General features: G+C 43.5%; 1 protein-coding gene across 1 annotated transcript; it reads left to right on the forward strand.

Moving 5' to 3' along the window:
• The first annotated feature begins 8,226 nt into the window (after positions 1–8,226).
• On the forward strand, positions 8,227–12,120 carry LOC109701215 (C-type lectin domain family 10 member A-like). Its single transcript, XM_074047040.1, has 10 exons — positions 8,227–8,485; positions 9,252–9,319; positions 9,943–10,056; positions 10,508–10,603; positions 10,687–10,758; positions 10,839–10,910; positions 11,063–11,149; positions 11,243–11,394; positions 11,469–11,575; positions 11,715–12,120. Exons 2-10 carry the CDS (start codon positions 9,253–9,255, stop codon positions 11,869–11,871), a joined length of 924 nt encoding a protein of 307 aa, XP_073903141.1. The 5' UTR covers positions 8,227–8,485; position 9,252; the 3' UTR covers positions 11,872–12,120.
• The last annotated feature ends 1,763 nt before the right edge of the window (positions 12,121–13,883 follow it).

The following is a 13,883-nucleotide window of genomic DNA, read 5'->3' on the forward strand; positions in this document are numbered from 1 at the left end:
TGCCCAAAATGGCAGTTACTAGGGTGTCTTTGGGAGTTGATCAGACTCCCCTTCTACCTCCTGAGGCAGGCCTGAATTTGAACCCGGCTTCTTATGAGTCTGATGAGTGGGACTCCCAGGTTGGTTCCTGAGCCTTTTCAGGTTCCTTTGTGCAACCAGAACTCGCCTTGTCAGCTTGCTGGGAGAGGGGATCTCTTCCCTTAGATCAACATGGTCCAGTGGTGCCTGGCAGGGGCAGCCCTCCTGGTAGGTCAGGGATGTTGAGCTGGTGACAAGGAGGTGAAAACACCACCCTCCAAATCCTGGGTGGGACCCGAGAAATGCAGGAGGGCTCAGACAGAGACTGAGAGGGGACTAAAGCTTTCAGGAAGCCAGTTTATTAAGCAAGCTGGCAGTGACCCAGCAGACTTGAGTCCAAAGGCTGAGCCCCAAGAACAAAGGGGGCTTTCCTTATATACCATTTAGTGCAGATTACAGAAATGGGGGTGATTTACAGCTTGTCCCATACATAATCACGTGCTATTTTATTGGCTGCTTTAACCTCTGGGGGGAGATGACCCTTCTCTGGTCTCCAGGTAACATTCCCCAACTCCGGTTATTCTTTGTTTCACTGTAGTACTCATTATCTCCCTTCCCCCTCCCTGTCTTCCTACTACAGTGTGAATTAGATTTGATAGTGAATTCTGTACTGGTTGTACAAAAAGTTTGTATTAAGATATTTCCCTTGTAACAATCGACAGGTGGTCTTCCTACATATTGTTATTTTTTTTTTCATTTTACATGTTGTTTTGGTATCAGTCTCTTTGGCCAGTGCATAATAGTTCTGTGTTTTAATAGTTCGGTCAACATTCAGGATCAGCATCCCATCTAAAAAAACCCCTTGTGCTGGGGTGGAAGAGATAGACCCTTAGGGGAACAGTTGACTCTCAAGACAAGGTGCCATGCCACTTGCTTGCTCCACAGAGTGTGACAAAAATAGGTCAAAGGGACCTGTGTTGAGGTTTTCAGGAGTTTCAAGAAGGACACTTTGAGAATCTAGAAAGTTCTCTTTTTTCTCTCTCAGAAAGGGCAACTTTCCTCCTCTCCTTTTCCTTTCTCTTACTTTTCCACCAGCTGGAATAGTAAATTACATTCAGGAGCCCTCATGCAGGGGTGGAAGGGTGAATGGATTCTCCCCCACCCCTTTCCTCTTTCTCTTTCCACCAGCTGGCGTAGGGAAAGTCAACATATTAACTTAGTTGTATCCTTAAGTGTTGGGAGATGCTTTGATCCTGCTAACCAAAAATAAGATGACTAGTTTTCTTCATAACCCTTTTAAGATTATTATTTTTTACATCCTGCCAAAACCCTAAGGCATTTTTCTAATAACAAAAAAACTAAGTTTAAACTAACTAAAAATTCTTTTAAATGGCTCTTATACTGCTAGTGCCTTGTAAAAATGTATATGTGTAAACAGCTATAGTTCTTTTTTCTAAGATACATTCTATCTAATAAGGTCTGCAAAAAGTTCTGCCATTTATGCCAGACATCTGTCAGATAAACCAATGTTTATCTGACATTGGCTACATAAACATTGTTTAATATATATATAATATACAATTGAGCATCAAAACAGGGCTATTTGAAATTACTAGCACTGTCTTCCCCTAACCATTGGAAAAGTTAGGGTTATTAATTTTCAGTACTGATTTGACAGTACTGACAACCAGTAACTTGTTACTTTACCTAACCAAAATTCAAGGTTTAAATTGTAATTAACCATGGTTATTTTAAGTTTTGTCATTACAGTTCTATCCTTCAAGAACATTCACAGGCAAGTCCATAAAAAATGACTCTGACAAGTGCTTATCTATCAACCAGGGCAGACATTCTTAAGTATTAAGCTAGTTTTATATTTTCCTTGTAAAAACTTTATAACTGCTACCTGCTAACACTTTGCAGCAATTTAAAGGTGTCAGTACATCCTCTATGGGACAATTAGATTTAATTAGGCCCAGCCTAAGAACTATTTTTAAATAAGTCTCTTTGTTGCTTAATTTGGCCAAAAAGGGTCTCTTTTGCACAGACTTCTGATTTGTTTGATGTTACTCACCCTCCTCTGTGGGACAGAATCTGACTTTCTGAGGGAAGCACTTCTGTACTGATGGACAAAACTGCCAAACTGGCAAAATCTTCAGAGACGACTGTTAAAAAAAAACAGTTTAAGAGGACATGACCCTCAAGTGGTCAGCGTCCCCCAACTTTTCAGAGAAACAAGTGGCGTTCAGCTACACGAGACAGTTTGAAAAGACTGCACAAATGAGGGAACCTCTCCGGATGCAGATGGAGTCAATTATGCCAGGCCTCTAAAGGTAACCATAGCCAAGATATTTTTATAAAGGGGCTCTTATGCATGTGCTGTAATATTTAAGCCTTCTAGACTTCTGGCAAAGGCAAAGTCAAGGCCTTCTGTTTAAGCAAAGGCAATATGACTTTCAATGGAGTCCAACTTCCGCTTAGAGATGCTGTGAATCTTCTTTCTGTATAGAACTAATTGGACTGACACCTGCTCCCTAGTATGCCTGACCCCTAATGTAGTCAGCCTTTCACTGCCCACTATAACAACAGTCCAAAATAGAGGGCCATCTAAGAGTTAAAAATAGCTATAGATGTAAACACCTGTAGGCAAAGTAACCATAAGACTCTCTGTCACTTTTCAAAATTAATTTATCCTTCCTGCCACACCTGGCAGGGCCCCTTCTGATGCTCCTATCATTGTTCATTGTTCAGGTCATGCTTTCTAAACCAAATTTATCTCTTCCAGGATAAAAGTCTTTAGGACCCAAATCATGAGGCAACAAGGCTTTCAATCTCTACAAATAAACGAGATCTCCATGAGCAACCCATCTTCAAGGATTCTCCGTGAAAATCCTTAATTATGCTGGACAATAATTCAGACACTTTGTGTCCAAATGAGCCCCAAGGGAAAGAAATAGGAAAGACAATTTCCCTTTATAGGTAGGGTCTGCTGCCTCTTGTCCACTTGAAGCAGACACTGAAGGTGGACCACCACCCCCCTTCAGCAAAATAATTTTTTGTCTTTTCTTTCTTTCTTTCTTTTTTTTTTTTGGTGCTGGGATTGAACCCAGGGCCTCACGCATGCTAGGCAAGTGCTGTACCACCGAGCTACATCCCAGCCCAAATTTTTTGGAATATTGTCTCTCAGGGAATTTGAAGCAGGCTAGAAGTAGGTAAATTTTGGGACTCATATAGGTTGCCCCCCAGACCACCCTCACCTAGCAGGGAACCACACATGCCCCTCCCCACTTGTTCATTATTGGGTGGGAATCTCCTGGGTTTGCCCTCCCATGGGTTAGTGTAGGTTTTAAAAACACCTGAAAGGGCTGGGATGTAGCTTGGAGGTACAGCGCTTGTCTAGCATGTGTGAGGCCCTGGGTTCGATCCCAGCACCAAAGAAAACCCAAAAAACAAAAAAAAACCTGAAAAATAAAAGCACGCTCTCTCTGCCGGCGCAGGCCACCTGCACCCCCTTTGTATTTCCTTTTCTAACTTTTCATAAACTCCCTTTACGCTAACGTGTTCTGCTTGAATTCTTCCATTTGGAGCACAAGGACCAAGACTTCCTTGAATGATTACCTATAACAAAGGCATGCCTAAGACAGTCAGAATTCCCTGGCAAAGATTGGGAGGACTGTTCCAAAGCTTTTAAGAATATCTTTGTCTAATCATAAGTTGTGTAGTAAGCTAAAGAATCTGTGGCCACACATGACAACAAATACAGATTTTTAAAAAAATTTTTATTGTTTTATTATTCATATGTGCATACAAGGCTTGGGTCATTTTTCCCCCCTGCCCCCACCTCCTCCCTCTCCCCCCACCTCCTCAATACCCGGCAGAAACTATTTTGCCCTTATTTCTAATTTTGTTGAAGAGAGAGTATAAGCAATAATAGGAAGGAACACGTGTTTTTGCTGGTTGAGATAAGGATAGCTATACAGGGCATTGACTCACATTGATTTCCTGTGCGTGGGTGTTACCTTCTAGGTTAATTCTTTTTGATCTCACCTTTTCTCTAGTTCCTGGTCCCCTTTTCCTATTGGCCTCAGTTGCTTTTAAGGTATCTGCTTTAGTTTCTCTGCATTGAGGGCAACAAATGCTAGCTAATTTTTTAGGTGTCTTACCTATCCTCACCTCTTCCTTGTGTGCTCTCGCTTTTATCATGTGCTCATAGTCCAATCCCCTTGTTGTGTTTGCCCTTGATCTAATGTCCACATATGAGGGAGAACATACGATTTTTGGTCTTTTGGGCCAGGCTAACCTCACTCAGAATGATGTTCTCCAATTCCATCCATTTACCAGCGAATGATAACATTTCGTTCTTCTTCATGGCTGCATAAAATTCCATTGTGTACACATACCACATTTTCTTGATCCATTCGTCAGTAGTAGGGCATCTTGACTGTTTCCATAACTTGGCTATTGTGAATAGTGCCGCAATAAACATGGGTGTGCAGGTGCCTCTGGAGTAACCTGTGTCACAGTCTTTTGGGTATATCCCCAAGAGTGGTATTGCTGGATCAAATGGTAGATCAATGTTTAGCTTTTTAAGTAGCCTCCAAATTTTCTTCCAGAGTGGCTGTATTTGTTTACATTTCCACCAACAGTGTAAGAGGGTTCCTTTTTCCCCGCATCCTCACCAACACCTGTTGTTGGTGGTGTTGCTGATGATGGCTATTCTAACAGGGGTGAGGTGGAATCATAGTGTGGTTTTAATTTGCATTTCCTTTATTGCTAGAGATGGTGAGCATTTTTTCATGTGTTTTTTGGCCATTTGAATTTCTTCTTTTGAGAAAGTTCTGTTTAGTTCACTTGCCCATTTCTTTATTGGTTCATTAATTTTGGGTTTTTTGAGTTCCCTATATATTCTGGTTATCAGTCCTTTGTCTGATGTGTAGCTGGCAAATATTTTCTCCCACTCTGTGGGTGTTCTCTTCAGTTCAGAGACCATTTCTTTTGATGAACAGAAGCTTTTTAGTTTTATGAAGTCCCATTTGTCTATGCTATCTCTTAGTTGCTGTGCTGCTGGGGTTCCATTGAGAAAGTTCTTACCTATACCTACTAACTCCAGAGTATTTCCTACTCTTTCCTGTATCAACTTTAGAGTTTGGGGTCTGATATTAAGATCCTTGATCCATTTTGAGTTAATATTGTTATAGGGTGATATACATGGATCTAGTTTCAGTTTTTTGCAGACTGCTAACCAGTTTTCCCAGCAGTTTTTGTTGAAGAGGCTGCTATTTCTCCATCGTACAAATACAGATTTTATAGCATAAATTCAGGAAAGTCACTGAGCAAAAGGGCAGCAACACCAGCAAGAGCAAACAGGAATAGCAAACAATCCTGGGAAGACAGAATATTCTTGTCAGCCCAATGCAGGACAACTCTCATGACAATACTGTTTGGACCCCTAGAGTTCTCAGAGTTTCTGGCTAACACCATGTCAGGTCTCCCTTGGCCCAGTTTTGCTTCTTCTCCTGTCCTTTCCCAGGTTTGTTTGATAATAAATAGTTCACACCCAAATTCAGTCTCAGCATTAGCTTCCCCAAAACCAGCTGTATTAATCAGATTTCCTTTACTAAAGCAAATACCTGTGCAAATGAACTCAAAAGGAGAAAAGGTTTATTTTGGCTCAGATTTTTAGTAGTTTCAGTCCATGATCTTTTGGAGCTGTGTTAAGGCAGCATATCATGGCAGGATGGCGTGACAGAGCAAAACTGCTCACATTATGATGGGGGCAAAAGAGAAAGAGGAAGGGTTTGGAGTCCCACAATCTCCTCAGAAGGTAGGCGTCCTTGACTAGAGACCTCCTAGTAGGACTTACCTCTTATGGGTTCCATTACCTCCCAATAGTGCCAAGCTGGGTACCAAGCCACTGAGACATGGGTCTGTGTACTAAGGACATTTCAGATCCAAGCTAGAGCGCTAATCTAGACTTACTAATCAAAATACTAAATAACAAATTAAAGGAAATGAAAAAAACAAAATGGAAAAACACTTCATGTTTACCAATAGAAAAATATTTCATAAATAAATGGCAGTACACACAATGATATGTATCCAGGATATTCCTGGATTTAATTCAATTTAAAAAAGTAAGTTCCAGAACACAAGACCATTTATGTAGAAAATATAAGCTACATGGTGTTTGCTTTGGTTCACTATAGTTGGGTTCCTTCCTGATTTTCTGATTTCTTTTTTTTGGTGAGGCTGGAGTTTGAACTCAGGGCTTTGCATTTGCAAAGCAGGTGCTCTACCACTTGAGGAACTCCTTTCACTTGAAAGGGATGTGTGCATGTACTCAAGATGCCCCTGTAGGCACTGGCAGGTCTCCAAGAATGTAATGGAAACCGGTTTGTGAATATAGTACATGTCAGAGAACCAGGCCAGGGTGTCAGGCAGCACTAAGTTTAACTCCTGACTTTCTCTTTTATGAACTGTGATATTGGATATATCACAAAATGGGTCTGAGCAAATGCCACCAAATTACTTATGGAAATCAAATGGCTAATACAAGGAAAGTCTGGCACAATCCCCATTGCAGATCCTCAATAAACATTTGCTCCTTTTCCTGACTCCTCTCATATTCCAGCCAGAATGTCCTGTTCTTTATCCCCTTCTTTCCTCCCTCGGAGTGCAGTGAAGAGAGTTAAGTTGGAGCTGCGGACTTTGACAACTGAGGCCTCTAAGACTGCTTATGTGACAGATAAAATGACCCAACTCTTCCTAAGGGTATTTGGTTAAGAGTAAGGCAGTCACTGTTAAAATACTATTAATATTGATTTGGGCCTTTATTGTAGGCACCCCCTTTCTTTCTTTTTTTATTTTTGTTGCACTGTTTGTTGCACATTGCGACAGTTACAAAAGTTCTTACAATATATCATAGTTGAATTCATCCCCTCATCATTCTCCTTTATTCCTCCTCCCCCTGTAGGCACCCTTTTAATGTTGATTTTTTTCCTTTAAATAAGCTAACATGTTGGGGGATGAGGAGATTTGACTCCCTAATTAATAGCTGTTAAACCCTTCCCAGGTTTCAGCTGCCTTGAGCAAAGGACTATCAGCTCAGCAGCTGGCTAGACTGCCCTTATGGGAACCTGGCTGATTTGAACACTCCATGGATACCTTGAAGAAGCAAAACTGCAACCCCAGCTGTTTCTGTCAAAGCATAATTCTGGTTCCATAAGGCACTATTCCAGCCATAACTATTTCAAATAACTTGTGCCAGATACTTTTTTTGCCATTACAAGTCCTGGTGAACTCTAACAGCCAGTTTCACCCAGGCCAGAGGGAAAATACTTCCCCTGGTGGCCCAGAAGAAGGGTTATAATTGGTGCAAACACAGTCCTTCTTTCAAATGAAAGTCCAAATAGGTGAAAAGGCAGTCCTTCATTTACATGGAAGATTGTGCTGTGATTAGTGCGAGCACAGTCCTTAGATGAATGACTGTAGCATGATTGACACACACTCTTACCACTCTCTCCCCCCACTCTTTCTGGCTATGTAAGCAGACTGTTCAGCTTACTTTCTGAGCCAGCCAGGAGACTCTACTGTGATGCCTTTTGGTGTTGCCACATTAGGCCCAATAAAAGACTTCTTCCAAATGTTTTTTTCTTTGCCTACTTTTGAATTTTATTGGCTGAGCTGGCAACATGAGAATTCTGAGAGCAGTGAACTTCTGAGAACAGAGAACAGTGCGGTATCAGCAAAGAAGCAGAAGTGGTAGTGGCAGTAGTGGCAAGAGGACAACTGAAGAGTTCCACAGAATGGCCAAGGGCAGTGATGCTGGGAAGAGGAGGTGGCAGAGATGAAAAAGAACAGTGGAAATTTAGAGAAGGGTATAAAGAGTCAAAGATGATGGACTGTGGATCCTGGTCACTAGAGGAGTTCCAGGGAGCTGCCTTAGGTTATAACCTAAGGGCTGAGGGTTCTAACTCAAGAATGGGTTCACCTGATCTTAACAGTAAATGATGGAGACACAGCTATTCTGGGAAATTCACAAGCAGGAAGTGAATGAAGATGCATGGCAGAAGAGGAAAACAGTCTGTCCTTTCTGGTTCAGCTCCCCCTCCCATATAGGAAAAATGAGGAAGTCATGGGAGAGCTCCAAGAAAGAGAAAAGGAGAAGATACACCCTGGATGAGCACAAAGCTGGCCCCACACCCAATAACTGCCCCCACAAGCTGCATGTGTCCCAGTTACAATTTATTCTCATTGCTATTTACTGTCCAAACTGGAGGAAATGGAATTATAGACTTGTGACTTTCAGGCACAAGACCAGGAGCACGCCCTCATATGTGTGGCTCCTCCTTTGATCCCTCCCACCCCAACTCTCCAGGATTTAGTTCTTGAAAGTCTGAGCGACATCCTACCTCTGGTCATTGCTGCACAAGAAAACCAGGAATCACAGCCTCCAGACTTTGCCCAGGTAAGTGGACTGGGGGTGCCAGGAGACCAAGGGAGATGGCATGCATAGAGGAAGCAGGGAGAGGGAGACTTTGGGTCTAGAATGGGAGTAAATGGAAAGAAATAGAAGGTAGCACTGTGGAATTTAGTTACCAAGTGAAGATACGAGACGGTTTCCTTTTCTGCATTCTAGATTGGATGATGGCAGCCACGATCCCCAGTTAAAAACTTAGATTCAAATTTAGCTCCCACTCTGGCTTCATCTTCAGCTCTAATCTAAGTTCTAACCTAAACTCCTACTGTGTTTTTCTAAACTCCTACTTTTAACCCTAACCTCAGCTACAACCCAGGATTCAACTTGGGTTGAATCTTCATACCGACCTAACCCAAAATTGAACCTCAACTCGATTCTACTTCCAGTTTCAGTGCAAGATGAGCCCCAGTTCCACATATGCTCCAACATGAGTGTTAATGCTGATCCCAGCCTGTGACACAACCTCGTATCCAGCCCAATTGTAGACCCAGTCGTAGCAATAAAATTAGCTCTAATTTTACCTCCAGTGTTAATCCCAAATTCAACTAAACACTGGTTCAAAGTTGATCCTAACCCTTTTTCTCCCTGAATTGCAAACTCAGGGCTAAACCAAGGCTCATTTTAAACTGGATATCATATCTTACATCAGCTCCACTTGCTCCCACCTCCTCCTTGGGCCCACCTCCACACCAGTGTGGACACTGGTCCCTCAATTTCAGCTCTAACAGCTTCAGAGTCCTTGTTTTTGTTCAAGCATGACAATGAAGTTTGAAAACTTCCAGGACGTGGGGTGTGAGGAGAAAAATCTCGGAACTGGAAAAGGTAGGAAGGAAGAAAGGAGAAACACACTCTCCTACTGTGCCCCCCTACTGTGTCCTGCAGGATTCCTGCTGTATGTCACCTCTGCCATGTATGGTGTAGGGTCTCCACTCTGAGGGGGTTACTTCCTGAGGGCCCATTGTGAAAAGGATATAGGTCCACAGACAGACAGAGATCGGGAAGACATCAGTGACCTGGCTTCCTGTGCTCTGTGGGCAGAGGATGAGAGATGTGTATTATAGGTAGCTGGGTTTAGAGGGCAAACTATATGCACACCAGTCATGAAGATGTGTGTGAACCTGGCTGCATCCAACTCTGTGCCCTAGCAGTACCTTCCCTAGCTGTGATGACAAGACCACACATATCACTATTGTTCCTGTCTGTCTGTGGTTATGCATGTGGACTTATAGGTCTGTGTATATGGGTCTCCAGGACTGTGAAAGGACTGTGTAAGAAGGGATTTCTGGTGCTTGAGAGGGATCAAAGTCCTGGTAATAACCCTATAGCTATACCCGAGCAATAAAAGAGTCAAGTCGTCATTCCTAGAAAGGTCTTTGGAGTTCTCTCCTCCTCCTGTCTCTCGATATCCAGGACCACTCTCATCCAGACACCCTCTTGTCTTTCAGTGACTCCTCTTCAGTCCATCCTGAGGAATATCTGCTCAGGGACCTGCCTTTTCCTGATCTCTCTGGGCTTCAGCTTCCTTCTGCTGGTGGTTGTCTGTGTGATTGGATCCCAAAGTACGTGACCAGGGGTGGGCAGGGAATGGAGAAATTATGGCATGCAGTGGTGGAGCAGCGATGGGGTGATGGTGAGAACTTTAGTAGGAACAGTGATGGACACAGTGAACATCAATGAGGTCTTGACAATGGCACTGCTATTGACAGCCAGAGGGGCCATCATGGGCAGTGATCTTAAGGGAGTGACTAATGAGAATGGTGGGGAGAGCAGGGTGGGGATAGTGATCAGGATGGCTGCTGGCTGTTTCACTCATTATTGGGTTATGTGGCCTCATTCCTTCCCCTTCTAAGCCTAGGTGTCCTCACTTGCAATTATGGATAACAACAGAGCTGCCCCACTTGGTTGCTGTGAGGTTATGGAAAGAGACGATACGTGTCAAGTGCCCTGCTCAGAGCTGCACAGGTGGGACGTGATCAGTTTTGGTGCTGACTGTGCCTTCCACCTCATCAGATTCCCAGCTACGGAGGGACCTGGTCACCCTGAGAACCACCTTCAGCAACATCACCTCACACACAGAGGCTGACATCCAGACACTGACTTCCCAGGGTGAGCTGGGCTTGACTAGGGCTCTGGGATGGGTGGGCCTGGGTGGGGGTTGACTACTGAGCTCAAGTTCTCTTGTCCTCCAGGCCATAGCTTGCAAGAAACGATAAAGTTTTTGAAAGTCCAAGTGGAGGATCACAGGCAGGAACTGCAAACAGGTGTGACATCTGGTCTTTAAGAGAGTGGGAAGGGTGGGTGTGTCCATGTCCTCCAGGTGCTGAGCTGCCTTCCTTCCCAGCCCGCAGTTTGAATGAGAAGGTGGTTTCCCTGGAGAGCACATTTGAGAAGAAGGAGGAAGAATTCAAAGCAGGTCAGATGGCTGTGCCTCTGCACAGGCATGGGGTGTGTGGGAACGTGGGGAGATTCCTAGGCTGGGCCCTATGCAGGGTATTTGAGCCCTAGCAAGTACCAAGCAGAGCCAATGCCTAGTGAACTGTATTCAGTCTTCTCTGTGTGTTCCAGATCAATCTGACATGGTCCTGCAAATCAAGGAACTGGAAAAGGACCTGAGGTCTCTGACTTGTGAGCTGGCCCACGTCAAGAGCAATGGTGAGGAGGGTTATGGGCATGGCTGATGCCAGTATACCACAGATGTTGCAATGGCACCACCTCAGCCTCCCTACCCTCTTTTATTCTCCTTAGGGTCTGTAAAGACCTGCTGCCCTCTTAACTGGGTGGAGCACAAAGGCAGCTGCTACTGGTTCTCTCAGTCTGGGAAATCTTGGTCCCAGGCTGACAGATACTGCCAGCTGGAGAATGCCCATCTGGTGGTGGTCAACTCCATGGAAGAGCAGGTGAGGCCTGGATGGCTCTCTCTTCTGGGAGGCTGGCTTTTGTAATGGAGAGGTCACCACCCTTCTCTCCACAGAAATTTCTGCAAGACCACATGGGCCAAGTAGTTAACTGGATGGGTCTAACTGATCAAAATGGGCCCTGGAGATGGGTGGACGGAACTGACTATGACAAAGGATTCAAGTGAGTGTGTGTGCCCACCCACAGCTGGTTCCCTCCACCTGTTACCACTCCACCTTCACAATCTTTGGTCCCAGAGCATTGGGGGCACCTGAGGACCTGGTCTGTTTTCCTGCGGCACATGGCTGTCTCCCCTTTGTAGGAACTGGAGCCCACTGCAGCCAGATAACTGGCATGGGCATGGGCTCGGAGGAGGCGAGGACTGTGCCCACTTCACCTGGGATGGACGCTGGAACGATGATGTGTGTGAGAGGCTCTACCACTGGGTCTGCGAGACAGAGCTGGGCAAGGCCAGCTAGGAGCCTCCCTCCCACTAATTTATTTCCTAGATGCCTTGAGCTGCCATGGTCTGGAATTGAGAATCCTCCTGTCTGGGGTCGCTACATTCTAGGGAAATTTTATGTAGGATTTTAAGAGATGGGGAAAGTGTAGTGTCTGAGGAATGTAGGGTGATATTTGGGTGGGGGAGATTAAAACCCATGGTACTTTGTGCAGTGTTCAGCTTATTATTGTCAATTTTTTTAGAGTAAAAAAGAAAAGAAGTACACTTAAAATTCTATGAGTTTTGTGTTCATTGGGGAATGGGCTCATCGGTGTTGGGAAGCTTTGGGCCAGCAAGGTCATCATGAGAACTGAGTGGGCTTTGGGCCAGATGGCCTGACTAGCAGCCCGGCTGTGTTATTTACAGATGTGTGGACTGGGGCACCTTACTCTCCTCTCTGAGTCTCAGCTGTAAGATAAAATGTTACTGGTGACCACCTACTGGCAGCCACTCCCCTGGAACTGAACCATCCCAGAAACTTTGTGTGAGTGACACTCACTGCCATGCATCACAATAGTCAGAATCTGCATTCACAGAAAGGTGACAAACACCATGAAAAGCAACCCAGAGTCACCAAACACACAAGGACAACCAGGACCATGGAGGAATCCACAACCAAGGATGGGAACAAGGGCAAGCTAATTAGGATTTACAGATTAACAAAAGTGAGCAAAATGTTAGACCATAAATAAGATCTCAGCTAATTCCAGAACAGAGCAATGCTCTGACCAGAGTAAAGCAGTTAGAAATGAACATAAAGGTACAATCTAAAAGAGCTGTCTCAACATATAATTTTCTCACCATCTTTCTAAAGAATTTTGGTTTTAAGAGAAAATGGAAAGGAACAGGTCAAATCTTCTAGAAATGCGTACAGTGAGCACTGCATGCAGAAGCCATGGGATGGTTTAAAGCAGTGCTCAGGAGGAAGTACATGGAGCCATGGCACGTTTATTAAAAATCGAGAAAAGATGTAGTGGAATAAGCTATATTTTAACTCAAGGACCTTGAGAAAGAATAACAACACCACCGTAATCCTAGCTGCTTGGGAGACTGAGATCAGGAGGATCATGGTTTGAGGCCAGCTCAGTCAAATAGTTTGAAAGACCCCTCACCATGTCCAAAATAAACAGAGCAAAATAGGCTAGAGATGTGGCTCAAGAAGTAGAGTACCTGCTTTACAACTGTAAAGTCCTGAGTTCAAACCCCAGTCCCACCAAAAAAATTAATAAATAAAAAATAAAGAATAACAACAAAAATATCCTCCCAAATAGAGGAAAGATATTTATAAAAATATATAAAAATATTTTAAAAGATAAAAAGATTGAGAAACACATGTAAAAAATTAATGAATTAGAAAATGAACAAATATGATAGATAAAAGTCAAATGTGTCTCCTGAGGATTGGACTTTGAGCACATGATAAAAGTGAGAGCACACAAGGGAGGGGTGAGGATAGGTAAGACACCTAAAAAATTAGCTAGCATTTGTTGCCCTCAATGCAGAGAAACTAAAACAGATACCTTAAAAGCAACTGAGGCCAATAGGAGAAGGGGACCAGGAACTAGAGAAAAGGTTAGATCAAAAAGAATTAACCTAGAAGGTAACACACACGCACAGGAAATTAATGTGAGTCAACTCTCTGTATAGCTATCCTTATCTCAAATAGCAAAAACACTTGTTCCTTCCTATTATTGCTTATATTCTCTCTTCAACAAAATTAGAGATAAGGGCAAAATAGTTTCTGCTGGGTATTGAGGGGGTGGGGGAGAGAAGGAGGGAGTGGGGTGGGTGGTAAGGGAGGGGGTGGGGACAGGGGGGAGAAATGACCCAAGCCTTGTATGCACATATGAATAATAAAACAATAAAAAAAAGAAAAGCAAAAAAAAAAAAAAAAAAACAGAAAACAACAACAAAAAAAGTGTCTCCTGAAAATGTGAACAAATTAAATATATAAATATGAAGGACAAAAACCTCAGACACTAGTTTAGA

Source organism: Castor canadensis, chromosome 11 (genome assembly GCF_047511655.1).
Source record: "Castor canadensis chromosome 11, mCasCan1.hap1v2, whole genome shotgun sequence".
In the NCBI taxonomy this organism is placed as follows: Eukaryota; Metazoa; Chordata; class Mammalia; order Rodentia; family Castoridae; genus Castor; species Castor canadensis.